At 36.2% G+C, this 19057-nt stretch overlaps 1 protein-coding gene across 1 annotated transcript; it reads left to right on the top strand.

The window, feature by feature from the left end:
• The first annotated feature begins 1883 nt into the window (after positions 1–1883).
• On the top strand, positions 1884–18495 carry LOC140245271 (neuropeptide S receptor-like). Its single transcript, XM_072324855.1, has 9 exons — positions 1884–2015; positions 4504–4639; positions 5529–5632; positions 8827–8920; positions 11124–11296; positions 12092–12245; positions 13603–13725; positions 15856–16039; positions 18264–18495. The coding sequence occupies exons 1-9, from the start codon at positions 1884–1886 to the stop codon at positions 18493–18495; spliced, it is 1332 nt and encodes a 443-aa protein (XP_072180956.1).
• Positions 18496–19057: the final 562 nt, after the last annotated feature.

Below are 19057 nucleotides of genomic sequence, written 5' to 3'. Positions count from 1 at the left end.
GCTCATCAGCGTTTGACAGAGACTTGCCCGAAGTTATGTGGAAATAAAAAAACTCGACCGGGATAGCATCTCGCGCTAAATCAGTGGCGCATTGGACACCATTCCCGCCCCAGTCTCTCTCTCTATTTCTCTTCCTTGCATGATCGGCTGCCGAGGTGTTTTTTCAACCGACCGAACGAACAGGCATGAAATTGGTCTGTTTTCCGGATGTAACTCGTCATTAGTAACTGGACAGGTTCGAAATTTTTCTCAGGAATAATAGCCGCTGGGTCATTACCTTATAGATCTGGACAGCATATTTGCAAAACAAGGACGGACGCTGATCTCATATTTGCTGTAAGTTCTTTTCGGTATGTGTGGAAATATTAAGTGATGCGTGTTTGACCACTATCTGTTTGCTTGTTTGACAACAATAGCCCTGAGCATTCCTTTGACTTTTAATGCCATTTGCTTCTCATAACGATCTACTTTTAGTATTGTTACTTATTTACTTTCAAACAAAGCCGGCTGGTTTAAGTCAAACTGTAAGATTTCTACTCTACATTCATTCTACATTATCATTTTATCAATTATCGGAATAAAACCACTAAATAGTCTTTGGCGATTATTGCAATGAATTAAAAAAGAGAACATGGAAAATTGCTTCCAGACATACAATTGTACATACCGTCGCTGCATTTCTCAAATACACAGACAATGAATAAGGAAGCAGAATATTTAATATCAAATCATTGCCTCGATCATTTAGACGAAAAAAAAATATATATATATATTGAACTCCTTTAAAGGTGACTCTCTATTGTGACGTTGGAATTACGGGTATAGGGTGGAAACATATTAAAAGAGACGTTTTTCTTGATTACTATCCCTTGTGTAGGGATTTAGAAATTTTAAATCGTTACTTGTATAAGCATCAAGACTTTAACGTATCCGAAAAAGACTCGTATTCCAGAGTAATAATAATTGATATGATTCCAGGAACTCTTGATTTCGTTGCACTTTATTACGTTTGCCATAAATTACATTCGTTGCATACATCTTTAGGTGAAACAATAGAAACAGATATATATATATATATATATATATATATATATATATATATATATATATATATATCATGTTCACAGAATAAACTTTACATGATGATTAAATTTACAAGATACACTAGAATTCGTCTTGAGTATGTCATATTCATATTTTGAATTTTAATAATGTGTGCGAAATATATACAAAATGAAGGGATGAAAGAGTTGAAAACATTGGAATATTGTGCAAACCTCCTGTATGGTAGAGAAGCTCCAGTAATAACGGTCAAGGCAAAATACTATTGTTCATTGATATGAGATGCTAAGGCTCAGTGGATGGCAAACGGACTCTCTATCTTAAAAGGTTCGAGGGTCGAGAATGCTGGATGCAGAGGTTAAGTCCTCAAGCAAAAGTCTGCTCTCAGCATCCAGTGAACCCCGAGGCAAATTATTTTGTCGTCATTTCTAGGTTCCCTGGCCTGGAGAAGACGTGACACCGTTGGTCCTGAAAGTTGCTAGCTTGAATATTACTTTAAGCTTGCTTCACCAGTGGTCATGTTAATATAGATTAGAACAAAAACGCATGTTTATTTACATGTCAACATCTATGAAAACCATGCCTGCCAACACATGCACCAAAAGGGAGTCAAATATCCGTTGCATGATGTTTTCAAACAAATGCAGGAAATCAATTAGAATTTATAATCTCTTGTTTAATCGCCCACTCATTTGCAGCTGTAAAATAATGTAAAAGGAATGATTAACAATAGAAATGACTCTCTTCTATAGGTGCGCTGGCTTCCATAGTGCTGGTACCTACTGCCATTTTCACCCTGCGTGAGCCTGGCGGGTACCATTATGACGTCATCAGTAACTACCCCCTACCCCAGCCAGTGGACAACCGAATTGGAAAACTTGACTCATAATAGTTCGGGAAATGGCACGGACGAAGAGGATGGTGGGTTTGTGGACCGATTCTCCGTCGATAAGGTGAGAGAAAAAATGTAGTATGCTACAATAGACCCGTTTACTGAAGTATTCAAATTTTATGGATAGGCCCTGCCCTTCTAATGATGGTTCTCCTTCACCACCCGCAAGCTTGCCCGAGGTTTGCCCTATGTATCATCAATACTAACGTATGGAAATTGGGGTGGTTTTGAGGTTCAGGTTTAATAGAATTAGCTCGTTACTACGTCAACATCCATAAATTTGAATATGTTTAACAACCGTCTATTTTCACATAGCTGGTTAAGTTAAAAAAAAAACAACAACGAAGAATTACTTGTGTATTTTTAGGAAATGCTGCCTTGCGAAGAGGATGACTGTCTAGCTTGTCATTAAAACAATTACTACATTCATATTATTTCTTTTTTAATTCATTTTTTCTGGGGGGGGGGTAAGAGATAAATGTATTCTAAGAAATATGCGTTTAACTTCGGTACATGTTATGCGGCGGCACATCCTGCTATTTGTATATTTACACAAGACATTGTACTGATATTCATGTTCAAGCTTCTAATACGCGTTGTCTGAACATTTTCGTAGCAAGTTGTTCAGTATGTATCGTGTTAGAGACTCTATTGGCCCGAATTCACAAAGGTGGTACAAATGAAACCATGATTTAAACCATGGACAAAAACCATGGAGCGCCAAGTGTCGCACGGAATATTTCGTTACGAAATCAGTCATTTTGTCGATGAAATGATTATTTTGTAACGAAATGAACATTTTGTCCACGAAATGATAATTTCGTTAACGAAACGGTAATTTTTTTCGACGAAATGACCAATTTCGTAACGAAATATTCCATGTGACACTTGGCGCTCCATTGTGTTTGTCCATGGTTTAAAACATGGTTTCATTTGTATCACCTTCGTGAATTAGGACCTGTATTTTTGTATACCTATAAGTTCTGTCATCCATACATCTGTCATTGTATATGCTGATTTCTAGTTGCTTGTAAAGATAAGAGATTTCTCCAAGCACAAAATTCGATCTCCATCAGACTAACCGACAACATAAAAAAACAAAACAACAACAAAAAAAAAATGCATAAGCATTTCATGCTTCAAACGCAATGCTTCAAAGGCATCTTGTAGGTATTGACAGTGCATCGATATTTTGGATCGTACAGAAATAGTAGATAGTGAACAGAGGCCGCTTACCTCAACAACTACTGTCGATTTATAACAAACTGATCAATTAATAAGAACTTATGCCATAATAGATCTTGAACTCAAATACGGCACAACTACAGCTTTAAAAAAAACCCACACACTTCGTAATGTTAAATCCTATGAGATCGTAAGACCAGTGGGAAAAGATGAAACCTATGGCTATAGATATAGAATATCAAGTGGAAAGGGTCAAAATTCGTCTAAAGCATTGACGAGCAGTCGAATACTTTTGAAAGCTTTGCAGCATCAATTATCATAAAATAAATGTTTTTAAGAGGTTGGGTAAGATCCTGTAATTGCTGTTCCCGTGGTTGATTGTTATACCATCAGTACATTGTCCGCAGCTCTGTTTCGGAATGATGAGTGTGTAAAACATGAAATGTTATTTTATAAGACTTTCTTTATGATAAATGAGTGATCCAAAAAGCCGTCATTATCATGTTCAACTCGTTGTTTTGTTCCGTTTTTCGTTTATGAGAAGCGAGTATTTCAAATTTTGTGGCGAAAATTATCCAGGTGCTCACAAGACCCATAGTAAATTTTTGGGTTTCATTGATTCTGTGTATGAGAGGTATGATTTAATGCGATTGCTCAAAGTTAATAAATCACACACACAGCAGTCTGACTCTTTAAAACCAGAATAATCGAAGATGGTTTTCCTGTGGAGATTTTCCTAGCATTCAAATGAAAATGAAATTGTGAAGAAAAGCACGCAACCACGTCCAGTTTCCTGTACAATGTATTGTTTATTGTGTCATAATGACAGTAACACGTAACTTCAGCCGTGTTCTTATCATGACAGATCCACACGACGCCTTAAATGCACATGATGCAACAAAAAGAAACACTCCGCCTTTTGCTTCTCCACAAGATGGAAAAGCAGTTAATCAGGTGGTTTTGCATGGTTTCGTCATTCTTCGTGCAATCAGTATCTCATCGAGAGATCTGCGAAAGAAGTCTCTTATCTTCTTACAAGATGTCACTCCACACCGATGTCTTTATTCACTCCGTTTTGTTGTTATACTGTTGGTTTATCTGTTTGTTTGTTTGTTTGTTTGTTTGTTTGTTTGTTTGTTCATCTGTGTTTGTTTCGGATTTCTGTCCGGATGAGTACAGCACATCCAGCCGCGAAAGAAGTCTTATCTTTATACAAGATGTCAATCTACAACGATGTCTTTATTCACTCCGTTCCGTTGTTATATTTTTGTTAATCTGCTTGTTTGTTTGTTTGTTTGTTTGTTTGTTTGTTTGTTTGTTTGTTCAATCTGTGTCTATTTCTGATTCTGTCTGGATGAGTACAGCACATCCAGCTGGCCATACTCTGGGTCCTCTTCACGCTCATCGTCACGGGAAACATCATCGTCCTCATCGCCATCTGGCTCGTTCGGAAGAAGAAGTCGAGGCTCAACTTTTTCGTCACCAACCTCGCCGCGGCAGGTGAGTGGGGATAATGCAGACAGCCGACAACGGCAATGGTAGACGGCTAGTGATGATGAAAAACATATTTGTTTGTTTGTTTATCTGTGGTTGCGTAGAAGAAGAAAACCCATCTCGTTCAGATGATAACTATTTGCAGCCTATATAGTATCCCTCAAGCTTCGTAACCGCATAGATTCCGTCATGAAAGGACAGTCGCGGTTGCTTCCCTCCCCTTAAGCTGTACTCTAGTGCGCATGCCAGGTTAGACATATTAACCCTTCGGGTGCCACGGAGATTTTTTTTTTTCCCATAGGTTTTGTGCGTGACTCATTGATATAGAAGTGGTTAACCACGTGCACTATAGGCAGTGTTGACGTCATACCCATCACAAAACTACGCGCATCATGTTGTCACTTCGATACGTCTTTCTGGCTAGACCAAATCAGGCGAAACCACCTTAATCGTGTTTGTGTGTGTGTGTGTGTGTGTGTTTTAAGTTTATGAACGTGAGAGTGAAATCACGCATGCGCAACCTCTTTTCCCACCCCTTCCATTCATCATGATCTTTATGTCATAAAGGGTTGTATAAAATCGAGATGTGAGAATCGAGAGAACTGCGCACTCACAAAATCTTAAGATCTATACACATTGATATCTGTCGTTTATTCTTTAAAAAAAAAATGCATATTCATTTACTTTCTAATGTTGGTGCTAAACGAAAAATGGTAAGTTTGATTGATTCCATTCAATTCCTTGGCCAACGATATTATTTTTTTTTTTACTTAAAAAAAAAGAATGTGCATGACAGCAATTATAATGTGCTTAGCCCATGAAGCTATTAAGTGCAGCAAAATATATTGGCTCTAATTTTCATATTCACTGTTCCTTTTTCTTCAATTGTTTACAGATATTTGCGTTGGCATATTCAACGTCGGCCTGGATATTGTCGACAGGCAAACGCCGGAGTTTACTGGAGGTGATGCAACGTGCAAGCTATTTAGATACGTACAGGTAACAACATACCTCCAACATCGACTTTAACGTATGCATTTTTGCTTTTCGATTTGTTATCTGTTATAGAGGAAAATAACTTGTATAATTTAAGCAGACATAAGAACTTTTTATTGTTTTTTTGTCATCTTTTTGTTTCATTCTACTGATCTATCTATTACCTTTTACGTTGACTGTTACTGCTTTCTCTACATCATACGACATTGCTGAAAACAGCCTAACGGCTGAGTGCCATTATTTTAAACCGTGTGTAAAACAAACAAACAAACATACAGACAAAAAAAAACTTGAACGTTATTTGTTAATACACATACAGACTCACACATACAGACTCACTCATATATATGTATATATATATATATATATATATATATATATATATATATATATATATATATATATAATATATAATAATAATCATAAGAAGAATGAGTCTCAAATACGCCATTTGTAGATCCAACAAGAAGGTTTTTGTTCACAAAATTTTCAACCCGCCTCGGGCCTTCGTCAGTGTATACTAGGACAAGGATAAGTTTTTGAAAATTTTGTGAATAAAAACCTTCTTGTTGGATCTACAGATGGCGTATTTGAGACTCATTCTTCTTATAATAACATTCGAACACGTGGAAAATTCCAAGATGAACATATATATATATATATATATATATATATATATATATAATACATGAGAGTAATAATAATAATACCAGAGGTTATTAGATATCATTTCTGTTTGTATTTTTTTGTCCATTGGATAATAGCGTTTTTCAAGTCACACTTTTTATTTTTTGTATGAACGATTTAGTTTTGATGGCTTCCACAGTGCCTTATATTAGAACTATATTTTCCACGTTTTTCGCCGATCAGCGTGCCTGTATTATAATCATTGCGTGGCCACAGAGAGTTGTTTTATGATTTTACGATAAAACCCAGAGTACCCCTTGACGACAAAGGAAAGACGAATACAGTGCGTATCAACAAAAAAACAACAACAACAACTAATCCAACTTTGGAGGGCTACTCTTTCATAATTGTCAGCTATGGAGAGCGCAATTTTAGTTATGTGGAAAGAAAACCTCTTCCGCTTCCCATCGATACCTAATTGTGTTGACAAATGTCATGAATGACTGAGCGCATGAACGTTAATGAGAACAAAGTGCACTTTTTCAAAATTTTGGGTGTTATCGTGAAGGAACAACGGATGTTTCCCTGAATAAAGGATATCAGTCAATGAAAGTGATCAAATTGACAGGCCAGCCTGCATGACTGCAGCTTTGTGTTTAGGGTTTCTACTAACTACTGGCCCATAACCTTCAACATGGCCACGTTGCCGATAGCTTGTTTGCTCACACAATGTCTAACCCATTATCCATATTCTCTCTTCATATTCAAGACATGGTTTGTTGCTGCAAGCTATGTGTTGAATATGAACACAGAAAAAATGCCTTTGTGGGTTGGCCTGTGTGGGAGTTATCAAGTTGTCGACAACGTGACCATGTTAAAAGTTATGGACCATATAATGTTCGAAGAAACTCTAAACACAAGCCCTAAATACAAACCTGCATTCGTAAAGCCTGGGGTTCGTACATCTCTCACAGATTTCGCAGTATACGTAATCTGTTCATTCTACTTTTCTGTTGGGCACCAAAATAGTGGAAAGTGTGCGTATAGGCGAACACACCAGTGGCATTTTTTTTTTCTATAAAATGGGATTCATTTTAATTCCAACATTCAAATAAAAAGCGTAGTCTTGGCCATGGATGGGTACAATTACATTTAGGTCGTTTAGCCATGAAATTTGGGTACGAAAATCTAAGTTCTGCACGTTCTTCTTTTATAGTCGAAAGCAAATGAAAAAGGAAGCACCAGAAGATCTCATTTATGGAAATTTCTTATTCAAAAAGCCATTCTTACACAACCTAGTATTATGAGTTTGCGAAGGTTTCCCAGGTCATCGTGAATCAACTATCATTTTACAATATTACAACTACGTTGGTCATTTCGATACCCATGAAAGGTTATGAATAATTAATTAATCATTTTTGTGCGAACACGGAAATTTTGTTAACAGTGATGATATTGAAACATGTGGTTAGCGCTTTTTTTTTTCAGATAAATGCATGTTTTATGAGGTCCATATGCTATTTAACGCCGTAGAACCACCATCCAGCTTACGAGTTGGCGTAGCATTCTGACGTGTTTTTTTTTTTGTTTTTTGTTTTTTTTCGGAGCAAGTGACGTGTTTTCAACGTGACAAGCAGATGTTTATTGCAATGACCCTGCGCTGACGTATAGGATGTTATGAAATATTGATGAATTGTATACAAAATATTATACTCACAATATGCGGGGTTGTTTAAATATCATAAATAGTCATGTCATTAGTTGTGAAACAAAAATCAAAACCTATACTAATGATATTCATCAGAGTGAAATAATGATAGTGTACAGAGCATCGTGTAGAAATGAATGGCTAAAACACAATACTAAGTACACAATAATAATGAGTAGCTATCAATCATAAGAATTTATCGAACAATGTTAAAACTTGACCGGGGTAATTTTAAAATATGGTCAGAGAGTATGCATGATTCTAGTTAGTGATCATCTCTAATTTCGAAATTAAAGATAAAGATAAGTCTGTTCTTCCTTTAACTTATTTATCCCTTCTTTCTTTAGGCCTACAAAATCATGAGCTTTTCAAAATCTTGCATGGAACAGTTTCATAGATTTATCTACCTGCTCTTAATTGCGTGAGAAATGTAGAATTTAAGAGTTTGATCGCAAAATATGTTAACTCCATTCTTGTTAATTTGAGATAATTGCTATTGAAGCCGCTAAGAAACAAAGAAATAAAAGGAAATGTGGGATTTTTTGGTCACATTTCAAGAATATTCCTTTGTACATAACAAGTAATGTGTCACCGAAATGGATTTGTTTTGTTGCATCTAATGATGGACTTACTTTGCAGTATTTAAAAAAAATGGCGCTTAATCCGTTCAATCAAACCTCGAACTCAGATTAAACTCCTCATTTTCCAAGCAAAAATGATGTACAATGCGTTCATAGTGAGTTTGTTTCTTTGTTGATTACTTTAGAGTGTTTTTAGAAAGAAATGTTTTAACCATTTGAACATAACCCTGATCTTTTCCGATTCATACTTTTCTCCAACGACTAATCGAAATTCTTCGCAGGCTTATGTGATACTTGCCTCGTCTTATCAGCTTGTTGCCCTGAGTTTCGACCGTTATTTTGCCATCGTTTACCCAATGGATTTTACAGGTAGTGGTGAGTTTTAATGGGTGATTTTGGTGCACTAACATATCTGGCTGATGTTCGCTATTCCGAAGATTCGTTAATCCGGCAATAAGAAAAGATGTTTCATTTTGTTTTGTTTTGTTTTTGTTTTTGTTTTTCATTCCCAATGGTGTTTTTTGTTTTATCCGAACATGAAAAAAAAAAAGAGTTTGTTGTTTGGAAGGTTTATTAATCCGAAAATGAAACTAACATAAAGAAGGTTAACGATCCTTCGGAATAACGAACTTTTTTGTTCATTTTCTGATTAACAAATATCGGGATAATAAATTTTCATTTTCGTAATAACGAACCTTCGGAATAACGAACTATAATCATATTATATCTAACCGTAATCCATGCGCGATATGATCTGTGCGTTGTTGGTTGATTGTTTTCAAAACTTTTCATTGTCTTTTGTTTTTATATCAGTGTACGCCATTGGTGGAATTTTTTTGTGCGTTTGATTCCATATGTTGCTTTTCCGGTGTATTACTATAAGCCACTGGTGTCACGATGTTTGAGGGAACATTGTTGTTTTTTCTTAATGTGAATCGGGTTTCATAAAACATCGTTTCATTTCCCCATTATATTCAATATACACTCAGCAAAAAAAAAAAAAAAAGTAAACACTTTTTTCAAGTTTGTATTTCTCATAGAGTTTTTGGCTAGATATTGTTGTATTATATACCATATGAAAGGTTATTTAATTGCCTATCAACTTGGCAAGTCAATAAAGATTGAAACTTTACGCATGAGTGAACATCTTTGTTTTTCTCTTCCAAGGCGCGAAAGTAAAAAAAAAAATGCAAAAATGAACAAGTTGTCATCCATGCGTAAATGCTCTTCCGTGTAACAATAAGAACAAAGGACAAATTTAACACAATAAGAAACATGAATTCAGTTGCAAATTTTACCTATGATGTTTATGATATATGTGAAGCCACAAAGATCAATAAAGGGTAAAAATAATTGAAGAAAATGAAGAATTTTCTGTCAAATTCAAATTCAAGTGAAATGAGAGAAGTGATATTAACGAAAATGGTAGGATTTTGAATTGATTTCTCAAATTAGGAAAATTGTTAATTATATTTGGTTCTTGAATTTGTCTCATAGATTCTTAAATTACTAAATTGAATAAATTAAATAATGATTTTCGGTTTATTTCATCATGTTTGTGCCCTTACTCTCTATGTCATTTGCAGTTTGACTTGTTGGAAAATTCTTATTTTCCCCCTTAAATTCCCCACTTTGATTTTGTTTGAGGTTATGGAGAGATAAAGGGAACAAAATCTTATTTTTGCTATTTCATTCCTGTCTCTTATTGTGTTAGATTGGTCTTTTGTTATGATCGTAATCTAAAGTGCATATGCAAATGAAAGACAATAATACATTATGTCAATTTTTTTTCAATTTTTACTTTTGTGCCTTGGAGAACAAAAACAAATGTGTTCACTCATGCGTAAAGTTTCACTTTATATTGACCTACTAGCGTGATAGCCAATTAGATTACCTTTAATATGGCATATAATACATGGAATTTGATGAAAATCTTCTATGAAAATTATGAACTCGAAAAAATGTTTACTTTCTTTTTTTGCTGAGTGTGCATATCGCTGTATTTTAGTTTGTGTACGTTAGTTTATTGTCTTGTTCATTTTTTTTTCTTTTTGGTAGTCATTTATCATTAGTTGACTAACATTAATTCCATAGAACCGATGTAAGTTAGAAAATGCATGTTAGGATTTACATTGACTTCCACGGTTTCCTATGATACAAGCTGTATTTTAACAAATGTAATTTGCAAACATTGATTGCAATGGAGATATGAAACATTAATTTAGTTTGATCGTTATGAATGTATCTGCCTTTGCGATCGGTTTAATACGCGATTAGATATTTACATTTGAACACTTTTAACTTTGGGTGGTTCAGACGGCTGGGCAAATGGGGATCAGTTATTCTACATGCCATCAGATCATCCAGTTGATAAGCGTACAATGAGTAGTATCTTGTTTCACTATATTCTGAGTTTGTCAGTTTAAAGTGGTTAAACGCATAAAGAAGTCTACCAATCCTTTTACTGATACCGATACAAGCGTCTTAGTGAAACTGTTCAATTAGTCAGCTAAACATTAAGTTTGAATGTGATCGTCATATCTGATAGCGGACACGTTTCATTTCCATTTATCTACAGGAAAGCGCTCAACAGTCCTGGCGGCTGGCGGATGGGTACTGCCCGGGTTGCTATGCATCACCTCGGCCGTGGTCTTTCAGGTTGACCCCCTTCAGTCTCCGGACGGAGAGACGACCGTTATGTCCTGCTGGCCGGCCCTAATATACAAAGACAATGAACGGTGGAAGTTCAAGGTACGCTACTCTGTAATTTACTTTAGATGCATCTCAACATAGGTTACTTAAACTAGCTTGCTGTATAGACTGCTGTAAATTCTTCTCATTCGTCCAGTCGAAGTACGCAATCGTTATAATTCCCTCCCATCTTTTCTCCGTGAAATTGACAAACTGGAGCACTTCAAAACCTCACTCAAGACTCACATTTTACACCAGGCATTCAATTGCTAACTCTCTTGGAGGAATCTACGCCTGTGAATGTTTCTACAACAGGTATATGGCGTTATAAAAAAAGGTTGTGAATCATTATCATCATCATCTTCATTACTTGAATCAAAACACTGGAAATAAACTCACTTGTCGCCAGCTATACCATTTTGTCTTTTTTGGACAAATGAAACTCCCCTTGATGGAACTGCCCGTTGTGTATTGTGCTAGATTGTGTAGAGCTTCTTGTGTGCTTGTGTATTTGTGGTGTTTGTTTATAGTTTGTATTTGTGTTTTGTTTTGTTTTGTTTTGTTTATTTTTGTTTTACTTTCAAGAAACTGATTTGTGACCATGCACAGTCACTTCTTCTGGAGCTATTTTGTATTCATTCTATTTCATGTCCGTGTTCTTTTTGTTTGAAAAAAAAAAAAAAGCTTCCTAATTTGATATACTCGAGTGAATGTTTCAATAAGGGCTATGGTGCTGACAAATATTATATCCCTTAAAAGTTGACATCAAAAAGCAGCCATTGGTTAATGATAGTCTGAATGTCATCGTCTGCAGCTAATAAATGAAAATCACTTCGCTTGACTTTTCTCTTCAAGCTATACACCATGTACGTCATCTCGTCCTTCTTCTACATTCCCCTCATCCTCGTCACGTTCTGTTACGTCACAATTATCGTCACCATCTGGAGACGCAGCAAGAAAATGGGCGGGCCCCAGAAAGTGAAGAGGACTAAGTCTTCAAACAGAGACGGTACGAATATATCATCAATGTACACAATCTTCAATTTGTATGAAGATGAGCGACTAATCCATTAATGCTTGTCAAAGACTGAGTCAATTTTCAATCAATCGATTATTTCATAGAAAATGAAAACACGATGATCGTTATTAACTCGTCCTTCTAATTTTGACTGAATCTCTTCCGTAGATAGCTTTGACCATCAATCCTGTGTGGTTTGTTTGTTTGTTTGTTTTTTTTTTTACTACTGTGAACGTTTTCTTGTCTTCTAGATTTCATGTCAATTTTGCGCAGGGAGTGATTTTCTTAAAACAAAAATAAGGGTCTCGTTTCTGAGCGTAACAATATACACTTTCCTCACATGCGTAAATGAAGGGTTCCCGAAAATGGATATCATTTCTTCAGTAGTCTTTCAATCATGTAAAACTAAATCGTTAATTTGGGAAATTTGCATTAGCTGATTTTAAGATCGCATTATTTTCATCTTGCCTTAATTTCCCAACGACTGTATAATATTGACAGGAAATCATGGACAAGTTAATGAAAAAGTTGAAACAGTGGTGGTTGCAATGATGATAATCATCATGATGATGGTAATAACGATAATAAATATTATAGCCATACCGACACCACTTCTACTACTAATGATAGTGAAGATAATGAAATCAAGAAGAAGATGAAAATTTAATGTGATTATACTAACACTAATAGCACTGGAAGATTAAGAGTTTAAGTAGTTTGAACCTTTATCAGTACAAGGTAATTGTTATGATAATAATAAGATGGTGATGACGTCGATGACAAGATAATCATGATTATGATTAAAGCAATATCGATACTATTGAAAGTGATATATTACTATTGACAATAGTAATAGTAATAAAAAAAAAGTTTTAAAAAAAGGGAAATGATTTGGATATAATAATATCGATATTGACGGCACTGAAAGACCGAGAGCAGTGAACATTAATCAATAAAATCATCCTTGATCAGAAGGGAGCAATTCACGAGTTTGACACCCACGAGTCATACGCTGTCATGATTTCTATAAATCCAATGAGTCCAATACTATGCAAACCAGTCTCATGAGTTCGACAATATGCAAAAAAAAAGGCCCATGAGACCCACACATTAAATTCCGTGTTGTAATGTAAGTCTTGTGGTCCTTTTTCCTTTTTTTTTTTGTATTGGCCTAGTGCCGGACTTTTTGGGCCTTGTTTGCCTACTGTCGGACTCATGGGCTTCATGACTCGCGGGATGTATGAACTTAGCTAGGCTAGGTGTGGCTTTGATACAAAATACAAATACATTACTAATACAAGCAAATCTCATTTTGTTTCATTCTGTTATACTTTTACCGTCTCTACAGTGGCGTACGAGGGTTTGTCGAAAGACAGCAACAGTAACATGCCGAAACACCGGGCGAGCTCACGGGGACTGATCCCAAAGGCCAAGATTAAAACCATCAAGATGACGATCTGCATTGTGCTAGGTAAAACAAAACAAAACAAAACAAACACACACACACCACAAACTCAAACAAAAACAAAATAGAAAAGTGCAATGAACCGGAAGAATGAGAGACAGAGATACAAGGGAATTAGGAAATAGAAAGCAAAACATTCAGGAATATGTTAATTTTTATGCCTCCGCCAACGAAGTGGCCGGAGGCATTATGTTTTCGGGTCTTCCGTCCGTCCGTCCGTCCGTCCGTACGTACGTACGTCCATCCCGTTTTGTTTTTGTCGATATCTCAAGAACCGTGTGGTGTTACATCAAACTTGGTATGAGGGTATATCCTGAAAGGATAATACTTTGTTTGGATTTTCCGGTCACGGGGTCAAAGGTCAAAGGTCACAGGGTATTTTGTGAAAAAAAGGGTTGAAAATTCATGTTTTTCTCCATATCTCGCAAATGGTTCAAGGTATCTTCATGAAACTTAGTATATATGAAGAGTTTGTTTGTAAAAACCGATAAGTCCATTTTTGAAGATTTTGAAGCACGGTCTCTGTCATAAAGTACAAAATAATACCTTTTAAATGTATATTAGTTACTACATATAAAGGTACATTTTTGAAGTTATGGTCAAAAGAAGCACAAATTTTCTTATTATTCTCTTTATTTTTCTTGACCTTTAATCGCAAATATCTCCATTTGGCAAATATGGACTTATCGGTTTTTGCAAACAAACTCTTCATATGCTTGTTCCGATGGGCAGTGATTATCTAGGGAAGTTAGGGGTCATGGTTCAAAGGTCAGGGGGTCAAAGGTCAAGGTCAACTCCTCAAAATATCACTACTTTCCTTATATTTATGCAATGCCTGAAGGGTTTTTTTTTTTACTTGATGTATGCATGTATTACCCAATATATATTCTGTGGGAAGTTTCTTGCCAAAAGGTCAAAGTCAAGTGAAAGTGCTGAATTGCACTTTTTCCTCCATATCTCAAAAGGAACTCAAGATATCATCATGAAACTTACATATTTATGCATGTTCAACCTAACAGTGATTCTCTTTGGAACTGTGAGGTCAAAGGTCAAAGGCCAGGTTTAGAATATGCTATTTTCCCATTTAATACTGAAATTATACTTTTTCTCAATACCTTGAAAATTACTCAATGCATAAACTTATAAAAGGGTCAAAAGTCAAATAAAAATCATCAGTTCCCCAAATACCTGCACTCTGACATTTTAATCATTCATCCAATTGAACCTAGTTCTAGGAAAGTGAACATTCAGCACATTTGTGGCAAACCTGTCATTTCAATATTTTGCCAATTGTGTGAAACTGTCATCACACATTGTCAAGACGTTGTACTATAGACCAATTAGGAGAACCATGCATTATGGCGGAGGCATATCAGTAGCCGTAGCGATATATCTAGTTTGGTCTTTATTTAATATTTTCATCATTTATTCCCATGTTGTTATGATTGGTTTTTTCTTTTGTTATTCAAATCAATTAATAATTTATGGTAAATCCTCTCTACAATGTGTATTGCTTGCTTTATAGTCTTAAGATAATAAAACTTGCTTAAAGAGTATCGTAGTATTTGCACTTGAAAAAAAAATACCTTGCCTAGATATTTCCTATTTATGTTCCATATGTTGCAGTAACACATAAGAAATGATTAAACGTTATCAGGGAAAAAGGTTGAGTGTTTTCCGGAATGTGTTCGGGAATGTGAGATGAGGATTGGGCTTTAAACATTTTGTGAGATATTGAGAAATCACTTATGAAAATTGATAATACAGAACATACCATTCTGAGAGGAATTCATCAAAGTTTATTGGATGGAAATCGGTTTTGGAATGGCTGAGACATCCAAAAACAAAGTAAAACAAGGCAATCCTAATAAAAGGTGGGTCCCACTCTATATTACGATCGCTCTGTTTTTTGATATCTCAGCCATTTCAAATAAATTGTCATCAAATAAACGTTGAATCCCTGTGTCACTGTACATGCTCTTGCATTTCATAAGAGGTTTATCATTATCTCACAAAAAAAAAAAAAAAAAATTAGAAACCTGAAGTTAGGTCTCAACCAAAACTATTCTATTCCTTTAATGTACAAAGAATGGTATTCCTAATTATTACATAATTACTCTACTCCGTCCCGTCCAGCTTACATCTGCTGCTTTGCCCCATTTTCGCTGTTCTACACTCTCGAGGCGTTCGGTATCATCGACAGTAAAAGCCACAGAGCGTTGGTGATCACGCCCATCATTCAGAACCTGCCGTCGCTGAACAGCGCCACCAATCCCTTCATCTACGGCATGTTTAGCACGAATGTATGCTTAGAATTAAGGTAGTATGTAACACTTGGTGTACCATTTTGAAACGTTTAAGCACTCGTATAGACACGCACGAAACAACTCTTCACTCCACGGGCTGTGGGCTTCCGTATCTATTATACATGTATGTCAATTTCTCTCGGTACTATGCTACTAGTGGTGTCGCCTGTATATTTCAAAACCAGTTTAATTGTGTTGAGGGAAGGTAAAAGGACGGTGCTCCATGACTACTTACTATTTCACTAGCTAGCGAAATATTGCTGCGAAACATATTCTAATATTCCACTGGACTTGGGGAAGCCGATTTTTTTTTCAAAATAGTCCGATTTCCTTGAAGCCTGATTTTTCTTCAAAAGCTGCCTCTTTATTCGTCTTCTTAATCGCTCTCTACCTTTGGGTTATAATGTTACTGTACAGTAAGGATCTCCAGCTTTCTCAATTACTTCTTCTTAGACACTCGTCCACGCAGAATTTAACATTCTTCTGGGGAAAAAAACCCCAGAAAAGAACAAAAGTCAAAGAAAAACATCACGACCCCCAAAAAGAGAGGGCAAAAATAGAAACAAGTTGTAGCACGTATAAGCAACAGCTTTTCACCCTGAAAAGAGGGGGCACGTACACTGGTGAAAAACATCCATAACATTAACATCGATATTTCCGTTTGTTAACAAAATCTGAAAGTTCACAAATCAATGTGCGTCTCTTGGCTTACTGATTGCTATTCTGTTATCCCTTTACTTTTGATTAAATTGCAAAATCAGTGTTAACTATCGAGGGTATACTCAGTTGCACTCATAAAATATTGTTAGCAAAATCAATGACTGTGTATAAATCTGTACATCACCGCAAAAAAAAAAAAAAAAATGGTTCAGATTGATACATAATAGGTTACTATAAAAGTGAAGCTGTAATCAAAATTATTTGGCCTGAAATTGAGGCTTTGTGTTCTATTCCTTGACAGATTTTATCACGTCGTGCTATGGGAAGACCCAAACTCTGCTTTTATCTCGTTGATTTCTTTTTTCTTGTCTACATAGTTATCATTCTTAATGTTATCGAAGGTCTATACCGTATGCCCCCCCCCCAAAAAAAAAGAATACAACGGGACCCTCCACAATGATAATTTTAAAAACAGTGGATTAATCCAAATACAATTTGAGGGTATGAAATTGTTGTGATAACTCATTGCCCACATCTTACAGAAAATCCCATTCGGTTTGCTTCAGTGGTAAAAGAGAAATGAGGAGTTTTATAGAGTATGTCACGAATCCCTTCCCTCCACGTTCTCTCTTTACACAATAGTTATTGATATGCAGTTCCAAGAGCATCCCAGTGCTAAACTTGGAAGAATCTGTCCCATGACATGCTTTGCAATAATCCACGTTTCTCTGTGAATACTTAACCAAATTTAATGGGATGTTCTGCAAAATAGAGCTAAGATGTTATATTTTTAGACCCTGAAGTAGCATTTAGACAGCTTAAACACATTGGGAGTTATTAATGCGAAAATCCGACTGTATTTTTTTTTTCTGGGACATACTGTATAATAGTGTTATATTCATGATTATGTGTGTGTTACTTTGTGTCTATCTGTAAATGTGTGCAATACAGAACCGGGGTATTTTCTATGCCAGCTTTCCATTCCATTATCAATATCCCTTCATTATAATCTACTAGAAGCATACGAATAAGTCACGTCGGTGAGGGCATTTTACCCACATAAGGTACTTTTCGAAACAGTACAACATGTCCGATGCTATAGCCGAAGGTGTTTGGACTGTTTCAAACGTACCGAGTGTAAACTATTATACTAATTCATCAACAAAATGATGTCCATTATTAATTTTGTTTCATGAAATGATGTAGCATATGAAGCAGATGATAAATTACCCTCAACTCAAAAATCCAATCGAAAGAATTTCAATATAGTAGGTATTTCAATGAAATCTCGCCCGGTCACAATTGCGACTTGAAAGTGCTATTGACCGGTCAATATATTTCACTAATGACCGGTCATATCATTATATAATCTACTGCATCGCTTTATGATTATAATACAGATTATGTCATATCACTTCTTTAAGTATGCTGACCACTGAACCTCCTCTACTTACCTGCCCACCTTTGGGGGAAAAATCTCCTAACTTGTTTTTGAACAAACAAGCAAAATTAAACAGAAACAAAACAAAAACAAATAATAGCCAATTGCAGAGCGTTTTCTCAATTTCTTCCTGACAGGCGAATACGCGTTGTAAACTGGCTGGCCGGTAAGCTTCCGTGCTGCACGCGGCGGGAGGACCCGAAGATCAAGCGCGCGTACATGTACGCCACGGCCACGACGCACACCACCGAATACAACTCGGACGGCTTGACGGGTTCGACGCGCGGACGGAACGCCATGAGCATGAGCGTGAAAGTTGTTGACGTTTCGTCCCGGGATGATAGCAAGAATTCAACGGGACCCATGTGAAGCCAAGCAAAATAGGGAAATGGAGAAAGTGGGAGCGTGGTGAACTTTAACCTTCTAAAAATCCGTATTTTTTGGAGAAACGTTTACAGACGTTCGCGACGAACAAAAGAAAGAGTTGGAGAAGAAAAAAGGAAAGAACAAAAACATTTGCAACGTCTACAAGTATAACGCACAGTGTAGCAGTGTCGTAGGAATATTTTCGACGTATTAAGAGGTTAAATGAGATGGTTACTCAGCGCTGAATGAATGACGAACGTAGAAACTGGGATAACTATTTATGTCACTATACTCGACTGATTGTCCATTATCCATAATGTCCATAATGAACGGTACTCGCTATTTTTTTTTTCTTCTTCTTCTGAATGGGTTTACTGGTCTATTCGTTGAAACATGCTTCACAACGCCTGACAAGGATTTGCCCTGGACATTGATCGGTATTGCTCGAGAGAGGGCGGTGTTTATGACGTTGCAGCAGAACCGCTTATCGCCCGGTGGACGGAATTTTCGATGTCGTGCCAGTGATTTTTTTTTTCCAGGATTGTTCTTAATTGCTTACAGTTGT

Source organism: Diadema setosum, chromosome 22, assembly GCF_964275005.1.
Source record: "Diadema setosum chromosome 22, eeDiaSeto1, whole genome shotgun sequence".
Classification (NCBI taxonomy): domain Eukaryota; kingdom Metazoa; phylum Echinodermata; class Echinoidea; order Diadematoida; family Diadematidae; genus Diadema; species Diadema setosum.
This window is presented reverse-complemented; position numbering and strand designations above follow the sequence as displayed.

Coding starts and splice junctions, on each gene's coding strand:
- LOC140245271 (XM_072324855.1), top strand. CDS start 1,884: ATGACGTCATCAGTAACTACCCCCTACCCCAGCCAGTGGACAACCGAA. Junction 8,921..11,123: donor AATGGATTTTACAGGTAGTG/GTGAGTTTTAAT, acceptor ATTTATCTACAG/GAAAGCGCTCAACAGTCCTG. Junction 16,040..18,263: donor AATGTATGCTTAGAATTAAG/GTAGTATGTAAC, acceptor TCTTCCTGACAG/GCGAATACGCGTTGTAAACT.